Source organism: Aythya ferina (assembly GCF_964211825.1).
Source record: "Aythya ferina genome assembly, chromosome: 21".
Taxonomy (NCBI): Eukaryota; Metazoa; Chordata; class Aves; order Anseriformes; family Anatidae; genus Aythya; species Aythya ferina.
In genome coordinates this window covers 1,875,587-1,895,385 of record NC_140319.1, presented here as the reverse complement: position 1 = coordinate 1,895,385, position 19,799 = coordinate 1,875,587, and the positions used below count along the sequence as shown (strand labels likewise).

Genomic DNA, 19,799 nt, shown 5'->3' with positions numbered 1-19,799 from the left:
AGAATGCCCCAATCTATCTATAAATTGTGCCCTACCAGGTATTCTGCAGCTCAGTGAGTATCCTAAAAACTCCTAGCCTGCTGTGTTGTGCTGCTACCTGTTTTCTGCTTGACCCTGCAACGTTTACTTCCCTTCCATAAACTGGTAGTAAAGAAAATTAACTTAAGATTTATAATGTGCACAAGCATCCTTCTTCAGATGCATCTGATTCAGTCACATATTCTGTGATGTGATGTGTTTTTGGTTTTATGATAGGCTAATTGCTGTCAACCACAACTCCCAGATCCCTCTCTGAGGGGCTGCTCCCCAGCGTCTCGTCACCCAGTCTGTACATATAGCCAGGGTTGCTCCATCCCAGGTGCAGGACCCGGCACCTGCTTTTGTTGAATTTCATGCGGTTGGTGATCGCCCAGCTCTGCAGTATGTCCAGATCTCTGCCTTTCCCCCCTCGACAGAGTCAGCAACTCCTCCCAGTTTTGTATCATCAGCAACTTACTCAAAACACCTTCTAGTCCTACATCCAAATCACTTATGAAAACATTGAAAAGAACTTGAACTCAATTGAAATGGAGCCCTGGGGGACTCCACTGGTGACTGGCCGCCAGCCTGATGTAACCCCATTTACCACAACCCTTTGAGCCCAGCCCGTCAGCCAATTGTTCACCCATCGTGTTGGTTTTATCCATCTATGTGCTGGAGATTTTGTCCAGTAGGGTACTATGAGAAACCATATTGAAAGCTTTATTGAAATCCAAAAAGATGACATCAACTGGCTTCTTTTGGTCATTAACTGGCTTCTTTTGGTCGACTTGATGGTGTTACCAGAACAGGAAATTCAATTTGTTAAGCAGAACCTACCCCTCCGGAACCTGTTGGCTGTCACCTGTGACTGCCTTGTCCCCCAGGTGTGTTTCAATAACTCTGAGGTTAATCTCCATAATTTTACCAGGCACTGATGTGAGACTGATGGGCCTGTTAGTTACCAGGGTCTTCTTTTTCGCCCTTCTTGAAAATTGGCACATTTGCCAGCTTCTACTGGGACCTCTCCAGATTCCCAAGACAATTGAAAAATAATTGAGAGAGGTCCCACGTTGACATCAGCCAGCTCTCTGAGCACCCTGAGACGGATCCCATCGAGCCCCATGGATTTGTATGGATCCACGTGGAGCAGCAAAACCCGCACGTGTTCAGGGTTGGTTGGGAGTTTTCTTTCCCACTATTGTGGTCCTCCAGCTCAGAGCACCCATGGTCCCGAAGCCCATCATCGGTGTTGAAGACAAAGGCAAAGAAGGCATTAAACATCCCTGCTTTGCCTATGTCCTTGTCTGTGAGGTGACCTTCCCCATCAAGTAGCGGACCTATGTTTCTCTGGTCCTTCTTTTTCTATTCACATACTTTAAAAAGCCCTTTTTATTGTCTCTCACAGACCTGGCCAGCTTCAACTGTAATTGGGCTTTGGTCACATGAATTTTCTCCCTACAAAAGCAAATAACATCCCTGAAAACGCTGTGGCACAGTTTCCTCTGGAGCAATTTAAGGTATCACTGAAATGCAGAAGCGATCTCTATAGAGACTGCTGGATGGGGAGCTGTGAAAAATTGTTTCCATTGTGCAGTGCAAATACATGGCTTATGCTTAACAGTTCTCTGACCTAACTTCCAAATGTGGTGCATTGGTTTGGCACAGAGCTGTTAGGCCTTTGAACTAAGCCTTTCCTCCTACCTTCTTGTGACAACTACATCCCCTTTCTGTGCAGGTCTGAATTTTATGCATGATGGTGGCGAACCCAGAGACATTAAAAACCTGATGGTTCTGCAACTACTTGAACGAGTACCTCTTAATTAAACCCTTTAAATAGCATCAAAACTATTTATCATCATTATACATAGAAGAGTGGCTGCTTACCGGGGAAAAGTTGAGCTGAGGAGGTCTGTTACTAAGTGGAATTGAAGCTGGTGTTAGTGAGCTTGGGAGGAGCCCTATGGTGAAAAAGCTGGCTGACATAGATTTATCAAACTTTATTTAAATACTGCGTTTGGTTACACAAGCCAAGGTATGGATAAGAAAGCTCTGTGGGTGAGGAAGGAAATTATTCCCTGCAGGAAAGGGATTATTTTTTTACTTGAAACAATTTCCTAATTGGCTACATCTGTGCCACCAAAACTCTTGGCAACCTAAGGCATAATTTTTGTGGCCGTTGCTTGAGGTGGGACACAATAACTAAATCCTTGGTATGATCTGGTGTGACATGGCTATTTTTCTGATGGAATTTGGAGGAATGAAGGGATATCAGGGTTTAAGCAACTCTAAGGACCAACCAGAGCAATGACTGGGGTGGGGAGCTATGGTAAGCTTGGCTGTATAATTGGTATGAGGTTTTTCTAATGACTCAGAAAATTGCTAGTTCCCTCTAAATGTTGGAATTGCTTTTGGATGGTGCTCATTAGTGCTCTGCATGCTTAACAAGGGCATCACACTGACTGGGATTTTTTTCATATTGGGAGCGTAACGTGAAACAGACCGGTTTGAACCATGTGCATTAAGAGGAGGGTCCATGGCATTCTCACTAGTTCCTGCAGTCCCTTCTCAGGGGCGGAGGTGAAATAACGTGTTAAATCCAGAACAGCTTCTTTTTTGTTGAGACATCTGTGGACCTCTTCTGCAGCCCACTCTCAGCCTGACCTCCACAAGACAGAAGTCTGAACTCTACAAGAGCAGTACACGCACTGCCACCTTGTAATAGTTCCAAAAACATCATGAGCCAGACTAGCAAATAGTTTTTTTGACCTTTTTTTTGGCAAGTTTCGTCTAAACCTTTACAGCTGATGGTTTTTATTCTGTTTGCTGTACTGTTACCAGACAATAACCTCCTTGAAGTAAAAGGCCAGGCTACAAATAAATGCGTGATGAGCATGAGCAGGTTCATTAAATTTGTGATAGAACTATAAAAGATGGCACGCTGACTTCTGCTTCCTTTGTGCTTGGTTTCCTTGCTTCATTACACTTCTATGCTGGAGTAAACTTGAAGCAGAGGCGTGAGTCTTTTTCCTCCCCTGTGTAAAGTGTAGGTTATTTCTTGAAGCCTGCTTACAGCTCAGCTTTCTGCAGCCTTTCTATAGGAGCTGATCTGCAGGCTGATGTGTAACTTGCTGTTCTTGTGCTGATTAAGACAATGGAAGACAACGGTGATGACTTTATATGCAAAAATATTTCCAAAACTGATATAGGAAGAGACTAACACCTTCCTAGGTTTGTAATGCTGCTGAGGATTGCTGTACTAAGTTCCCTGTCTGAGGTCCCTGTTACTCTGTCTAAACTCTGCTTTTTAATGGAAGAGCGTCCTGGTGCCAGTAAGAATGGATGGAGTATGCTCAGGGCTGTACATCACTGCCCCCAAGTGTTGAGCTGACCAAGGCAAAGGGTCTGGACTTGAACACAAAGTAAAAGGGGTGGGTAGAAGAGCAGAATTTTTGGGTCATTGGCCCTCATCAGACCAGGCACTTTTCTTTCATTAGCAAACCAGTTTGTGGGTTGCCCTTTTACCACATCTGTTGTTGCTTTTTCCAACTGCAGAGTCCTCAATTAGAGTTCATTAGAGACCTTGTCAATCACAGGACTCCAGAAGTGCAGGCTGAAAGCAGTTGTGTGCGGTGCTGGTAATGTGCCTTGGCATGGGACGCTCTGCTTGGAATCCAATTAGTCCTTATTTGTAAATAGGCTACTTGGAGGCTGTCAATGTGCAGGAGGACTTTGAAAATGCTACAAAAAGCGTTTAGTGTAGGCACATGCCTTTTTAAGGACAACTAATTTAAGTTAGAATAATTTTCTGTAGAACTCTGGAAACTGGGGTGGTGGAAGGCTCGGGGTGTGTACCTGTCAGCCAGGTCTGGAGGGTCATTCATGTTCCATGAGAGGAACATTACCAGGGATTGCACTGCTCTGAGATGGAGCTATCATGAGGATACCCCAACCAATAGCACTTGTAGCATTGCTACACACTTAAAAATCTGTATCATGAATACTGTCTCTCTTCCTTACTGCCTCAAGTTCCCCAGCAGAAGTTGCTGCTGTTGATGTTCTGTGCTTACGGAAGTCAGTTGTGAACCACGTGTTCCATCATGTGCTGAAAGGAGAATATTAAGTGGATTTTCTGCATGGAAATGCTTCTTTTATCAGTTGACAGTAAGGCTTTGGTTTTGCTCACACAAATCCCACTGACTGGCGTGAAATAAGGAGGCTGGTAGAGTGGGCAAATGGTTCATACCGAACGATCAGCGTGATCTTGGAGAATTGTCCTCCTGCTTCCTTTCTTTGAAGGTGACAGTTGTGCAGTAAGTTGGTCCTCACAGCCTTTTAGCTGTTTTTTTCTCCTCAAGAGAAGCCTCCTCAGCTCTCAGGCAGTGCTGTTGTGGAGGATCTCTGCCAAGGACACCTTGGAAGCACAAGGCAGGGGAGGTGAATGTTAGCTGGGATCACGCCTTCCTGAAGCCTTTCTCTTTTCAAGACATCTTCACTGGCATGGCTTGGAGGGGTGCATCTTTGGGAAAGGTGGAGGATGGAGACCAGATTTGTTGTGCTCAGGGGCCACATGCAGCAAGGGGTCTGTGGCAGGGTTGCTCTGATGGCTTTGGCTTGGATATGGAAGCTGATGTGCCCTCGGTCTTGGTGAAAGTGAAGCAGGTTCCTCTGTAAGTAAGAATTTCCTGCTGAATGTTTAATTTGGATGATTGCCTGTCTGTGCACATATAAATGAAATGAAAAATCTCGCTGACTCAGAAAAAATTAGATGGCTGGCATGAAGTGGGAATGGGGAATCATCCTTTCAAAGCTGGATCATGAAATGGACAAGCAGACTCACCAGGAGAGTGGGGCTTGTTCGCAGACACAACTTTCATCTCTTCCCAGTAGGATCGGTATTCAGATAATGTTCAATTTATTCCCATTTTTCTTCAGTGTTAAATGTGAAAGCCTCCTTGAAGTAGAGAATCAAGTTATTGTTGCCAAGAAAGAAATAAGGCTAAAGTTATTTATTGATGAAGCAATCAGTAGCTTCACTGCTTCTTTTTTTTCAAGCGTAATTTGTAATTAAAGATTTGGGAGGTAACCATCTCTGCTTGAGTTTCTAATTACAGCAGAATGCTTAGATATTTTAGTATGTGTTACTTTTTAAAAAGTCCCAGAGTAATGAATTTACACATGTATAACCTTCTGACTGAAATACTTGAACAATATTCATGAGCTTGCTTCATACAGCCAGTGTGCTTCCAGGCAAGCCTCAAATCTGCTTGTGTGCCTTTTGGTAACTGAAGATATATGAAGCTAGAGAATTTATCCTCAGTAAATGGCTGCACAGACCATAAAGAACATGAGAATGTGGCTGGGGTTCTTTGTATCTCGAGTCCAAAAGCCTAAGAAGTATACACGTTTGAGGGGAAAGATAAAATAATTGAATGCAGATGGCTAGCTGAACAGCTAGTGAGGATAGAAGATGATTTCAAAAAATAAATAAAATTCAGACCCTGTGAAAACTTGAAAAGAGTGGAAGCAGAACTACGTTGACAGCCTCATGGTGTAAGAGCTGAGTTTTTGACCTGCTGCTCTTCCTGAGCTTGCTGATGGGTGTGATGGACTCCAGGCTATCTGCAGCCAGTTGGTTTTCTAATGCAAGGATTACTGGCTAAAGAAAAGGGGGGTCTGGCTCTGAAGAAACTTATGGTGGTTATGAGCCAGCTTTCCATTCAGTGAGTGGCTTTAAGCAGGCGCTTTTCCAGCTAGAAAAGATTACCTCTGGGTACCTTGATGGTAACTGGAGATCGTGGTGTGTGTGAGTGGTCAGTGTGATGCTGGCATAGAGCGAGCAACCCCTCTCGTGTGAGATTTTGTAAAAATCACTTTCACTTCTGGCTCTGTATTCGCGTAGTCATTTTCTTCTTAAGCCTGAACTGTGTCTTTTTTCTTCCAGGTTCCTGCTGGTGTTACAAGCCCTTGAAATGTCTGTTCAAATCTTTCTAATGGAGTGTGTGCTGGGGGGTGTGTGTGTGTCAGGGGATCACCCGATGAGCTTGAATCCTGATTAGAAACCTATCTAAGAGCTTTCAAAGATTGGGGTGGGGGGGGTGGCAGGGGAAGCCAGGCTATAGAAACTTCAAGGTAAAGAGCTGGAGAGTGTGCCTGTGCCTTTCCTGTAGCCGTTGCTGGATATCTCCAACACCAGCTGGACTCCTGACACATGCAGTCGAGACTTCCCAAGATATTGATATGCTGTGACGACTCATGGGACTTGTGACTGGTAATGAGATACAGAAGCCTTCACCTGCAGGTCACTAGTCAAACTCTGGGGCATCTCATTGTGCCTGCCAGATGGCTAGCTTTTGTTTCTCGGTAAGCTCCATAATGCAGAATCCAGCAAAAGCCCTATTTTATCCAGCAAGTCACCGGAAGAATGCCAAGGATCCTGTTTTATGAACAGTAGTCACCTTTCAGAGCCTTTAGATGCACTTCCTTGAGCTGAATTGAAAAGGTTTGTAATTAACATAAAGTTTCTGCTATGACATCACTGACTGGATAAGTCCAGATTTGCAATCTTATGCTTGCCTCTTCCCAGAAAAGCTAATTGATTTTTCATTTCATTTTTGATAATTCTTGCAGTGCTGGAATTCAGTGCAAATACTCAAAGCTGAGCTGTTTCCAATATCAATTACATCGGCCTTGGACACAAGAGTACATTTAAATGTCATTTAATAAACAAAGCATGAAGAATGTATGGCCCTTGGACATCTGATGGATCAAATTAAGGTTTAGCAATGTGTGGATTTGTGGGAGTGACTTTACTAGTGGTTTTAGGTCCAAGATGAATGGAGCCAGGCTTCCTTCTAGAGTTTCCACAACATCCGTTAGGCCACGTCTGTGTTCTGCAGGAACAGGAAAATCTGGGGCTGTGGAATGACTCAGAAAAATTATAATATTTTATTAGAGGCTGGCCCAGAGGGGAGGAATCCAGGCTGAAGGGGGAGGGAGAGGGGGGTGTCTTGTGCTAAAACAAGTCTTCTGTGGAACTACTGATGACTTGTACGGACTGTTCTTTGCATTCAAGTGGCTTCCCCAGGTAACACAGGCAATGTTTTTGTCTACTACCGTAATGATGTCAGTTCCCGTAAAGGAAAAGCAAAGTCTTAAGAGTTCACATGCAATTAAGATACTCATTTTTCAGTTTGGTTGCAGCTTTTAGTTAAAAACTAATCAAGTTACGTGTTTTCAGATACCTGCATGTCATAGACACGCATTCCAAAGGGCAAATGGATCTGAATGCCTGCATTGCTAATATTTTGAAGCTTCTCCTAAAACCTTAAGGAAAAATGTTTCACCTTTTAATTTTTATGCACTTAGCATAGTTCTGCAGTGTGTGAGGTTCCTTGTGGGTGTCCTGACCTCTACATCAATGTGGAAAAACATGCATTTTTAAAGCACAGACCCTAATGCAAACAATATTGCTGCTTCAATTTTAAACGTGATTTACTTCAGTTAAGGCTGTAGGGAGAAAAAAATAATAATACCTTTAGTGTAGTCATGTTGCATAGCTAGTGAGCCAGACTCTGAACTTTTCTGAATGTATGGTGGAGAATCAGATTGAATCCATCAGCCAGCCTAATCAAAGCTAAGCTGAAGAATGTATGTGAGACTGAAGAGTCTCACATTTGCCTGTTTAAACATTTACCTGTGTAGCCTTTACTGCTCACTTATTCTAACATTTTTTAGAGGCCAGTTCAATTGTGTTTTAAACAGATCACCAAAACAATGGTCTCTGAATTAACGTTACTGAAAAGTGAGTCAAGAAGGAAAGATTATTAGGTTAGCTATGCCAGCAAATGCACGGTTTTGAGCATGGCACAAGTGATTATTTGTCTTGATAGCAGAGCAGTCAACTTAATTAAAACACTGTCCACATACCTGGCTTGCTCTGATGGAGAATCCTGTTACACAAGACAACAGAATCCTTGTTCAACATGCAGCAGAGTAAGCCTAACTCATTCACTTTTTCTTTCCTCATCACTATGCATTCATTGTGTATCTTCTTGGAAGAAATAAATCCCACAAACACAGTGTCCTGGTGCACGGTATGTGCTTCTGAATGATGCTGCTATTGCCATCCAGCCTGAACAGCTGAGTCCGGACCTCCTCAGAGTCCTCTCTTTTTCTTTACTGATTTACAGCGAGGGTGGTCTTGCTCTGAGTATATACACAAGCACTATAATAGATGGAGTGCTTACTTGTGGAAATGTGTGTGTTAGGGTCCAGAGCACACTGTGGACCGAATTGTATTAACGATGGCCTTTAGCTAAAGATACGAGGTTAAAATTATATTCTGCATTTGACCTTCCACTGCTTTGAGAATGGAGAAACTTGTGTCAAAATAAAGCTGGGAGCACACACTTTGCTTACAAAGCAATCCTCGTATAGTCAATGTTTTCATCACAGCGATGCTTATTTTTAGCGTGGTGATGAATGGAATAAAATCACTGCTCTGGCATTTTGGGATTGGCCTGGGAAGTGGGTTAATTCTTGCAGTTCTAAATTTTAAGTCGCAGTTCTCTTTATGAAGACTGTTAGAGACAGCTGTGCTTACTCAGACACCTAAGAGCCTTTTGGCTTTCCAGTTAACACAGACCAAGTTAGTACCAGAAGTTAATGCTAATCTGGTGTTTCAGTCTGAAAACTCAGCATGCTGGTGGGCTGGCTGGTCTCTTAAGCAGAACTGTCTTCACTAGGATGGGAAGATAAGGATATCTTCTTGCTAAATATAAACTGAATTCCACAAGAGTCTGAATTCCACAAGAGTCTGAACAATAATTTAAATGAAGGTTCAGTGCTTGACTTGAGGAAGAATTTAAGCAAGGACACGTGCATAATGTAAAACAACTGTTCGATGCTTGCATTGCAGCAGCTTGTTTAGCCTGGCAGTGCAAAATACCTTATCAATGCATGTTTAAAAGGCAAAAGACATTAATTCTGAAGGAATCAAATAGCTTTATGTAGCTGGAGTCTTTAAAGCTGCAAATGACCAAGTTCAGATTACTGCATTTGCCTTGGAAGTGGCTTTATAACATAGAAGAGGAAGACCAGTTTGCATAAATCTTGTCAATCCTTTCTTAAAATCTTGTCTATCCTTTCTTAGAAAGGAAGTACAGCAGCTGTTGAAAGTTGATGTAATAAATGATAAAGAAATCATTCTCTTGGGGTACCTGTGCCACACTTGGACTTTTTTTTTTTTTTTTCCAAAAACTGTTATTATGTGAGTAGCTCCATCAGCTGAAATACCTCTGTTCTTTTATGAACGCTGTTGAAATTGTCTAATACTTCCAAGGGATGAGTAGATTTTCATCCCAATTTTATTCTGAAAGAAACTGAAGGAGCAAAGAATATGTTGCCTAAAGTCCTGTAGAGTGCTAAACGCTCGTTTTCTCTTCGCTCCAGCCAATGTGATGGAAAATCCCGGGTAGGAAGGAACCCGCAAAGATCGTCAAGTCCAACTCCTGGCTCCACAGAGGACTGACCACCTGCTGAAGAATCTTACTGCCATACTGCATTGAAATACAGTATTATACTCTAAAAGTGTACGATGCAGCACATTCGCTGTTACAGCTGGAAGACTGGCCACAGCTCGTAGAAATTGAAAAAGAGGCTGTGCTTATAAACACTTCTGTTACCAACTCACCCCAAGAGAAATTTAGTTCATCACTGCTAAGTGAAAGTGAAATGCCTTGTTTTTAAGGCATAACATGTCATGGGGACCTTCTGGTCAGCAAGAGACTGTGCATTCCCGTTAAGCAATACAGAAACACCCTCAGCATCTGTGGAAACCTTGAGGCATGGCATAGCCTGGAGCTCTGGAGGAACTTTTTGAGGATTCGAATAATGAACCCTTAACGTTTCTTTGTTAATGAGACAGGGTTTGTAAATATGGAAAAAAGCCTGCAGCTATAACAGCACAGTCAGAACTACCCTAGTGATCTCTGAGCACTAGTCAATAACAACTCAGCTTTGTTTGGCAGTGTTAATTTATTTCTTTTTGTTTTAAATCTGGGGTGTGGAAAATTTAGAGTTCTGTACAGATTAATCAAAGCTTTAAATAGGAATTTGCAGTTGGCTTTTGTTTTTCCTTAGTAGTTTTGTTGGTCATCTTAATTCCAAGTTTTGTTGTTGGCAAGTGAAGATGCTGCAGATGATACCTGCGTTCCTGGGATCCACTGATTTGGAACCACCTGAGGTTTAGGGCTCCATGTCCACGTATAGGATGTTTTGCAGTGGTCCTTTAGCCAAAATCTCTCTGCTGTGTGTTCTGTCATCCTTTCTACCCAAGGGATCTTTTCTTGGGAAGGATTATAGTGGGCACGTGCTATTTTTAGAGAAAATTAATTTTAATTAAAATCAAAACAAAAAACTTAAAAGTGGAGGAGGGGATGAGGGAATTCCCGATGGTCCTTGATTCCTTGAAAGTTTATCCCTCAGATTTTGAAAGCTTTGCAATTCAAAGGAAATCGTGTCCTGCATAGCAAGCCTTAGCCCTGTCATAAAGCATTTCTTTGAGCCAGGAGAGTGGTGGTGTCATTCACAGGCTTCATCCTGCCTCTTAAGGTGATATCTTAATTTTGTACCCAGAGAAAATTGTACCAGCAGAAAATTACTTCCACAGGTATGCTTTTGCCTTGTGGCAGTAGCACACTGCATTGTCTAGGCTCTTGAATAGCCAGAACGTGTTTACTTTGTTGTTTGTTGGGCTTTTTTAAGGGTCCGTGGTTCAGATGGATATAAGGAGCTTTTCCACAGGGGGATTGACTCAGACTTGTGTTTGGGATTTCTTTTGGAAACATTTTGTGTGTATATATCGGAGTTTGAAGAATTGTACAGCAAAACCTCTTGCGCTCTCTTACCACATCTTAAAGCTTCTCTGGAAGAAATGCAATAGTAACAGAGCCTGGGAAAAAAGCCACTTTTCTCCAAATCATGTTTTCATCACTGTTACTCGTGTAAATGGCTGTTGGAGTGAGGAGCCTGTTTCTAGGCTCTTAGCTCTGGGTGGGTGGACAGCTGCCCATGGAGCAGCCAAGGAAGGATGGGCTCAGCTGGTTGCACCGAGGAGCAGCCCCGAGCATGGCTCTGAACGGTGAGCTCTGTGGGGCTTGTTGCATGGGCATCTAAAATAGAAGTAGACATCTAATGTTGCTCTGCCCCTGAAGAGTCAGCCTGAAATTAATGGGCAATGGAGAACTGAAGGAAGAGGCAAAGTGGAACCAGATGGACTGGTGAGCAGGGATACATCTTTGCTCTTAGCTTGTGCCATGCCACTTCTGATTTGTATCAGCTCTGTGGAGTATTAGGATCATCTGTTTTCAGAAAAAGTAAAGGTTTTACTAAAAGCTGCTTGCTTCCATCCTGCTTTTATTTACTCAGCAGCTGTATGATGGTTTTGAGGTTGCTTCAGCCAAGTCGCCAAGTATCAAAGGATGAACTCCTAGGAGAAGCATTTGGCTTTGTGTAAATACATAACTGCCCTCTTCTAAAGAATTGAAGTCTGAGCTCTCCTGTTATCATTGGTTGCCACATTATATTGTGTATTATTTATATTGTGACCAAATTAAAAAAAAATAAAAAAAATCATTTTTTAGCACAGTCAGTAGCTTTACCAACCATTTCTTGGCTTCCCTCTGTGTGTTTGTGGGGTGATATGTGGGTTAGCTGCTATGTCTCTTGCTAGCCACATCTTGTTTTGGCCTTTTTTTTTTTTTCTTTTGTGGTTACTTTGTTTTATGTGTCTTTGCTTACTTTGACTTAATACCTTCTTCTGTATGTAACCTCCTTGTACTTGGGATCATTATGGTTTTTGTTTCAGCTAGTTTGATCTGTTATGATACTTGTAGCGCATTAAAATAGGTTGTGCTTATGCCTTTGGGAGCTGTTGTACCCCTAATTTTTTTCCGTTTAGGCTCTTTTCTTTTGAAATAGCACCAACCAGTCAGTGAATCAATGGCTTGAATAGAAGCAAGCAGATATCCATATTTTCTTCATTCTTTCTTCCCTTTTCATTTCTTACGAGTTGTGAATTCATCACTAAATGATTAATTTTACCCTGGGTTGCTTTTTGTCTTGATGTTTTCAATCAGGTTTTCATCTCTACAATGTAGCATGAAACGTAGAAGAGATTTCACATCAGTTATTTCTTCAATTTTCTGTATTAACTCATTGCTGTCACCAGCATATTCAAGAACTTAGCAGTTGTTCCATCGTGTTCCCAACTTTCTGCGGGGAAAGGATGTTTTATTTTAGTCCTTTTCCCTTTGGGGGGAAATCTGGAACTCTTTTCTTGAGGGAAACACACCATACACCAATTATTTAATAACAGCTTCGGGATGGTTCAGTCAGCCCCCAGGTGACACAGTGCTGCACATGCCCTGAGGTGGAATTCCTCCCCTGGCTCAGCCACAGCCTGCAGCCTAGGAATAATGATACTGATACCAGGGCCACCATCAGCTCCGGAACAAGAGACCATGGGATGGAATTTGCTCTGTTTGCTTGGCTTGCTTTCATGCTAGCCTCAGGCTGCAAAATGTAATTTTGTCTCTTTGCAGTACATCTAAGCTTCTCGGCCATGTTAAAAGCAGATTTACCGTCTTTCTCCACTTGAAGTGCATGGAGACAGCTGGGATTATGAATCCATTATAAGCTACCTGTGTAGGAGATGTTTGATTTTACATGAGTGCACGCGTGCGCACACGTGTATTTTTATTAGCCAACGTGGTAATGTTTGGCCAGCTGCCTGGAATCTATTCTAAACTCAACCCAGAGTGGGAGCTCGTGAAAAATACTCTCTAGCATACGGATGGCATATTCTTTTAGCAGCTCCCTAGTTCCCACTCCATTATAAATATTTACCTTTATTCATCAGTCCTCAACAATCACTTTACTAGATGTCATTGGCAAGAAGCTAACATTGAGGCTGTATATATTTAAGTGTGCTGGACCACACTAGTGGTTAGGTAATTAAATCTGAAATTATTGGAGGTGGGAGCCTAGGACTGTGTTGTAATTTAAGTGCAGGCTTTTTTCTTATTTCTTTTATTTTTTCTAAAGGTTTCTGGCTTTGGGACAAATGTGAGCTATTAATAACAAAATCTGTTCTTAGGGATACCAGGCTCTCCTAATTTTAATATATTACCCTTTCTTCCCTCTCTGTTTTTTCTCCAATCCACCAGGTCCCAAGCCTCTGTGAAGATCTCCTCTCCTCTGTTGATCAGCCATTGAAGATTGCACGGGATAAGGTGGTAGGAAAAGACTATCTATTGTGTGACTACAACAGAGATGGAGACTCGTATAGGTGAGTTCATATCCCAAGAAAGAAGCTAACTGGCTTACTTTTTACATCAGAATATTGTAGTCTTAAAAAAAATAAAATAAAAAATAAAAATAATAGTAACAAACACTATTAAACTCCTCTCAGTGATGAATCTTGAACTGTTTCAAATGCTGTTCTCTTGAGTAGGACAGTGGCAATGGAAGTAGTCCTTAATACCTCCCAGATACAGAAAGACACAAACATCATCTCCAGATGACTGTAGTTTCAGACATGCTGACTGGATGGTTGCTAATCTGATGACCTTTGCAAGGCAGGTCCCTGTCTGTCTGTTGCAGGAACAAGATATGTCTTATCCTAGAAACTTGGCGCTTCTGTGTGGTTTCTGTACTGTGATTTGCAGTCATTCACTCAAGCCTAAAATGTGATGCCATCATCTTGTTAAAAGGCTGACACTAACAGATTTCTCTTAGGCTTTCTGTAGCATAGATATGTTTTAGAGGATTAAAAACAGTTGGATCTTCAGAAGAAATGGCTGTAGTGGCCTTGATGTGAAGTTAAACCACCTATTTTTGCAAGGATGTAGAATCTCCGGAATGGATAACAACAGAGAAGTGATGATGCAAGCAGTGAGTTTAAACAAAATCATCTTTTTGAACAAAGCAGCATGGACTTGCCAGCTGGGAAAGGTTCTTTCACTCATCTTTTGCAAGGGATTGAGTCTGACTTTGGATGTGCATTGTCATTAGTTCTCTTAGATAATCTTGGCCCCATTTTTTTAGCAAAGAAAAGGAATCTTTCTACCAAAATAGCTCGTTTATATCGAGGACTATAGATAAAGACAGTGACAATATTTGAAAAACACGAGCTTTATGTAATTAAAAGGGCTGCAATAGTGGAGTAATGCTATGATGAGCGTTCAGTATTTTGGCAGCTGCTTTGAATGTGGTTTCTCTTTTTTGGTTTTATTCCATCCCGTCCCATTAGGATGATTACATTTCAGCAGCCAAAACTTACAGCTATTTGTATCCCTCTTTGCATTACCTGCCTTTTCTTAACATCTGTAGTGACAGTGCCATAGTTCCAAATATTTAATTAAGAATCACAAAACTTATATTCCAGAAACCTTTGTGATTGCATCACCTGGCTTTTACTCTTTTCTCTTAACAAAGGGCACTATGCTGTGAAGTAATGAACCCCATTCATCTTCTGTCCTGTGTTAACAGCTCAGCTACTCCAACTCTTCTGGTTGCAGTTGAGTTGCATCTCAGGCTCTTTGCTGCTTGGTGCAACAGCTTATGTTTTTGGTGGTAGCAATCGTAACTGATCTGCAGTTAAAATTTAGCTTTGCTTTGTGCAGATTTGCTCTAGTGACTTGCCTTCATTTGGCCAGAATGTTACAAATATTCTATTTCAACGTGAAATTCCAGAAAATATTTAACTTCTTTCTTCTAACTTCTTTTTTTTTTTTTGGCTCAGGCCATCATTACAGAAGCAGGTAAGGTATGAGGGTTTATAAGTAAATTGTTTTTAATTACTTTGAATTGCAGGAAAGGTACTTACCTAAACTAAAAGCCTATCTGTCTGCAGATGATCGGTGCAGACAATATAATGAGATTGATTTTGCCCTAAAAGTAGTAGGAGGAGACTGCTAATGGCTGTGAAGATTGACAGTGCATCTGGATTGTGCCTGACTGTAAATCTCAATGAGGATTTTTTGTTTAAATATATGCTTTGTTACAGTGGGCCAAGAAGTAAGAACATTTCTGTGGTGAAGTGTTCGCTCATGTTCTGAAGGGCACTATTCTGACGTTGAAAGCTTGTTCAGCTGAAAGAGTTCTGGTAGCTTCTCCTGGCCTCCACAAGATGTGTGCACGCAGCTACATCCTTTCTGACAGATGCCAAAGAAGGGAGCACATCACAGATACTGTATTTCTTGTGGGTCCTTCAAGAGATGCGTTCTCCCTGAGGCTGCAGTGTGTCTCTAACAGTCTCCTTGAATCCCATTTAGACTGTTGATGTGAGCATTTATCACCAGAGGCTCTGAAGAACTGGAGAGGCACTTGTTAAACAGAACCGTGACACGCTGCAATAACTAAATAACTAATCACATTTGCTCCCTGCCCTCCCCAGCACCCCATGTTTAATTAGCACATTTGGCAGCCCTCTCAGAGGCAGGCACAAAAGTAACCCTAAAGAAATTTGCTCAATCTTTTCTTTGCTGAGAAGATCCTTAAATATTAAAAGGAAGCAAGAAGACTTGTGTTTTTTAAATCTCAGAAAAATGTGGGACTTACTGGGTTTTCAGAAAAGGTATTTTATTTTTTCATGTATTCAGTTGTTGGCCTTAAAGAATTCTTTTTTCTCTAAGGCTTTTGGTTCAAGTGTTCTGGATTGAAGTGATTCTCCCTTCTGGAATTGATTGGCCTCAGCTCTGTTTCACAAAGTAAATTCTTTCCTTCAACACAACGCAAAAGCCTTTGAAAACCAAGTGACGCGAACATGTACATGTGTTAATCCTATTCTGTGCCTGCGTTCAGACACTGTTATTCATACCTCATAAAATCTGAAGTTGTTACTGAGAAGTGGCTCTTACACTAATTTAATCAATTAGGCCAGAATCTAGGAGGAGTTTACTGTGCTTTTAAAAGCTTTTGGTATTTCCACAAAAATTTTCAGAACCACACAGTGGATGAGGACTCAGATACTATTCCCTGCCTGTAAAATGCTACACCTCCAATTACTGTGCATTTAAAACTAAACTTCAGTTTTCTTATCGGAGTGTTTGCTAATTATGTTTCTTGTTATACTAATCCAAGGATTTCAAAGAATTTTGTGGACAACTGAGCCTCTTATAATTTCTGCAGGAAAGGTGAAGCCAGATAGTCAGACTTTTTCACTGGGAATCAAGTTTTGTAGGTGTTTTTTTTTGTTTGTTTGTTTTTTTTGAGTGGCTTTATAATCGGACTGGGAGTCAAATTTAAAAAATGGCTGGGATGATTGGCCATTCTGGTGATAATCCCACCTGCTTCATGGGGCGTCATTCAGGGAAATTAATATCCTCATTGCTGAGCCCCTCACAATTTTCTCCTTCCTCGTGTTTAGATAGACTTGGTGTTCTTCACATCAAACAAAGATCAGGAACATCTGGAGTCTCTCTTGGATCTCCATAAATGAATAGTTTCACATCTCATCATAGTATCACTGCTGCTTGTGGGAGCAGCCTTCGGTGTGTAGTCTTGCAGGCACTTCTGCAAGTGCTCCTGTAGTAAAAGGTTTGTGGGGGATATCAAAATGCTGTGGAATCTGCATTGTGAAAGCAGACCTCATTTTCTTTTTTTGATATTAGACTTCAAGGTCTCTGCCTTTGTCCATACGTTTCCATTCTAAGTATGTTTGATCACTCCATTAAATGGAATCCTTATGGGGAATTTGGTGCCAACAACACTGAATCCTGTTAGCTGAAACAAAAAACATTCTCTTTTAGGGGAATTAGAGGTCTGACTTTTGAAATTTAAGTGCTCTTGTCCATCTGTCTTTCTTCAAATAAGTTTTTAAATGTGTTGTGAGTACTCTTCCACAAAAAGAAAAAATTACAGGGTTGTGTTATAATTTTTTTTTCTTAGGTGAAGTTGCTGCTGGCTCCAGCTGTAATGGGTTGAAAATGCCACAATCTGCTAGCTAGAATAACACTGCTAGGCTTTCCCTAAGCCCCATTCCGTCAGCCTGCAAAGAGATCTGTTATTTGCAGTTCAAGTATCTCCACCATGTCTTCTGCAGGGATTCTTTGCTCACCCGTTTCCTTGAACGTGATGGAGAAGCACAGTCTTTTGAGTTAACAGAAAACAGATTTATTTATTTATTTTTAATCTACCCTTCAAAACTTAGTAAAGAAAGAAAAAGCAAGCACATCATATAAACAGTACTGAGGGAATAGTTGTGTGCCTCTGCACTTGCTGGCAAGGTCAGTGCTCTGTCTGCCTGAACGTCTCCAGTGTGGCTTGGTTTTGGGTGTGCTGCCTGGTGGGTGTAGGAGTGCCCTTTGGGAACCCTGCAGATAGGTTTTTGGGGGATTTTTTTGTTTGGCTCTCTTCCAGATTTCAGAGAGCTGTTAGGTAAACGAACATTACTGCAGCTGTCTTCTCCGAAGTGACTGAGTTTTAAGCAACTGTTTTAAAATGGGAACTGCCACCTGAAAATCATTGCCCTGAGTTGCTGTGACATAATTTAGCTTTTCCTGATGTCTCACCTTTTTGTTCAGAGAGGGTTGAAGTCCTTTGAAGGCACGAGGGCAGAGCAAAGTGGAGCCTGTTCTTTGTGCTTTGCATTAAACATGTCAAAACTAGATGCTTTTCTGAGAAATGAATAACAAATGGCTACTGAGGCAAGAGCCCTTACGTATGGACTGCATTAAGACCTAGTGCTAGTTGGCTGGACTATTTATGAAAAGTGAGGAGGCAAAGGGTAGAGGTACGTTTTCTTAAACTACCACTGCTATATGTAGGTTGGTTATGCACAGGGAAAATGAAAAGGAGAATGCAGGTTTACAAAAAGGGAATTAGAAAAGTCCCAAGCAGATGGGCTACGGGTTCCATTAATCTTTTAATACCAAATCTTTCATTAAGAGCACAAAATCTCTTCCACACGTGCAGAAATCGTATAGTAAAAACTACAGCTTTACAAACCCTGTTAAATCCTTCACACTGGTCAGACGTTTTCCTAATGTTGTGTTAAAAGAAGAATTTATTTTAAATCACACTAGTGGAGGAGAAGTCAGACCTTAATTATAGACAGCAAAGTTTGGCTCAAATATCGTCAGACCCCAAATGAACTATACAAAGTGTATGTATTTGCATGAAAATAATTTTAAATATCTCATGTGTAACAAGTATGGCCTTACCTTTGAATATTTAAGAAGGAACAGTTTCAAACCCAAGCATGTTTTTTTTTTTTTTATACAGTAGAAACATAAAGAGAGGGAGTGGTCCCTAGTTACACTATGGAGTTTGAGGAGTCAGTGTCCCCTTCCTGTGGATTAGGTGTGACCCACAAATTTCTGACGTTTTGTTGTTTCTCTGTTGTCTAACTCTCTCTGTTTTTCTCATCTCCTTGGCAGATCACCATGGAGTAACAAGTACGATCCTCCCCTGGAAGACGGTGCCATGCCATCTGCTCGCCTGCGCAAGCTGGAGGTGGAAGCCAACAATGCCTTTGACCAGTACAGAGACTTGTATGTCAGTTCTACCATACAGAGCCCTCTGCTTTCTTTGTTTCCTTCAGCAGGCACCCAATACCTGCAGATATATTGGTCTGAAATGTGGTCACTAGCTGCCTCTGAGAGTGGCATACCAATATATAGTTGAGGAAGAAGGGAAGGCAGCAGCTGATCTTCTGTTGGGGAATATATCCACTGATTTCTTGATCTGAAAACGTGATAAAATTTGTCAGCTGATGCTAAAGGCAGAAACTGAAGTGCTTTCCTGCCTCCCTCCCTCTCTCTCTTCTTGAATAAATTAATGGCATCTTTGTCCTGAAATGACCTGTGTTCTCTTTGATCTTGACTAAGTTCAGTCTTTAACCATCTGCTTTTTCTATTCCCTCTGGACTGTACTCTCAAAACATCTATAAATATGTAGCAGCAACTTGCACATTGTCCCATCTTTCTGTAAGATTACAAATAAGTCTAAAAAGCAAGAATTTGTTGCAAAGCCAAAGAAACTTTGTTTTGTCCAATGATAGCTTGCTTTCTTACCAGAGATCCCTAATGACTATGAAAAGGTGAATAACCTTTGTTGCTTCTTCATGGTGTACACAACTGGAGATAACATAGCTGTAGTTCATCATGTCACTTGAAATTTATACTATTTTAATGCTAACAAATGCAGGTTAAAGAAAAAATCTTGCTAATTTTCTTCTTCTTTTAAGATGTGACTTCGTGTAGCTTCTCCAGGCGTCTAATCTTCACACTTCTCTTTCAGATAACAACTTTTTACCTATTTTCTTGCATTATTTTTATAGTTACTAACTTGTCATATAGCAACAGTTGTTATAGGTATCTGAATTCACTGAAAGAATGGGATTTGCACATGTAGCAAAGAGGTTTGCAGTTACTCTTCAGGTGCAGACCAGACCAGTAGGGTGCTTTGTTCACTAAGACAAAAATGAGTAGGCTTAGGGAACCAAGGCTGTCTTTTTGAATCCGTCTGTGATCATTGACCATGAAGTCACAGCTGAATATGGTAACTGCTCTAAAGAAATTTAATTTGCAGAAAGGAAAGCGCAGTACAGGTTATTCTCAGACTTGAGTGAGTCGTCTGACCCTGCTCAGCATGTGGTACAATAGTGGCCTTAATATATTGTAGGGAAGTAAAAGGAGAGATCTTATCAAATTTCATCTTTTGGTTTGCCAGTCCAAGTTTTGTAGGCAGTGTGTTAGAGGGGCTGCAGGAGGGAT

The 19,799-nt window shown here is 41.3% G+C and overlaps 1 protein-coding gene across 3 annotated transcripts in view; it reads left to right on the top strand.

Annotated features, from left to right (window-relative positions):
- The window catches only part of CAPZB (capping actin protein of muscle Z-line subunit beta), a gene marked incomplete at its 5' end in the record, with an annotated part of 62,355 nt that overhangs the window by 17,156 nt on the left and 25,400 nt on the right, over nt 1-19,799 (top strand). For all 3 annotated transcript variants that reach the window (XM_084494845.1, XM_084494846.1, XM_084494844.1), the window contains 2 exons: nt 13,248-13,369; nt 18,462-18,575. In XM_084494845.1, the coding sequence (XP_084350971.1) occupies nt 13,248-13,369; nt 18,462-18,575 (236 nt within the window). The remainder of the gene's footprint in view (nt 1-13,247; nt 13,370-18,461; nt 18,576-19,799) is intronic.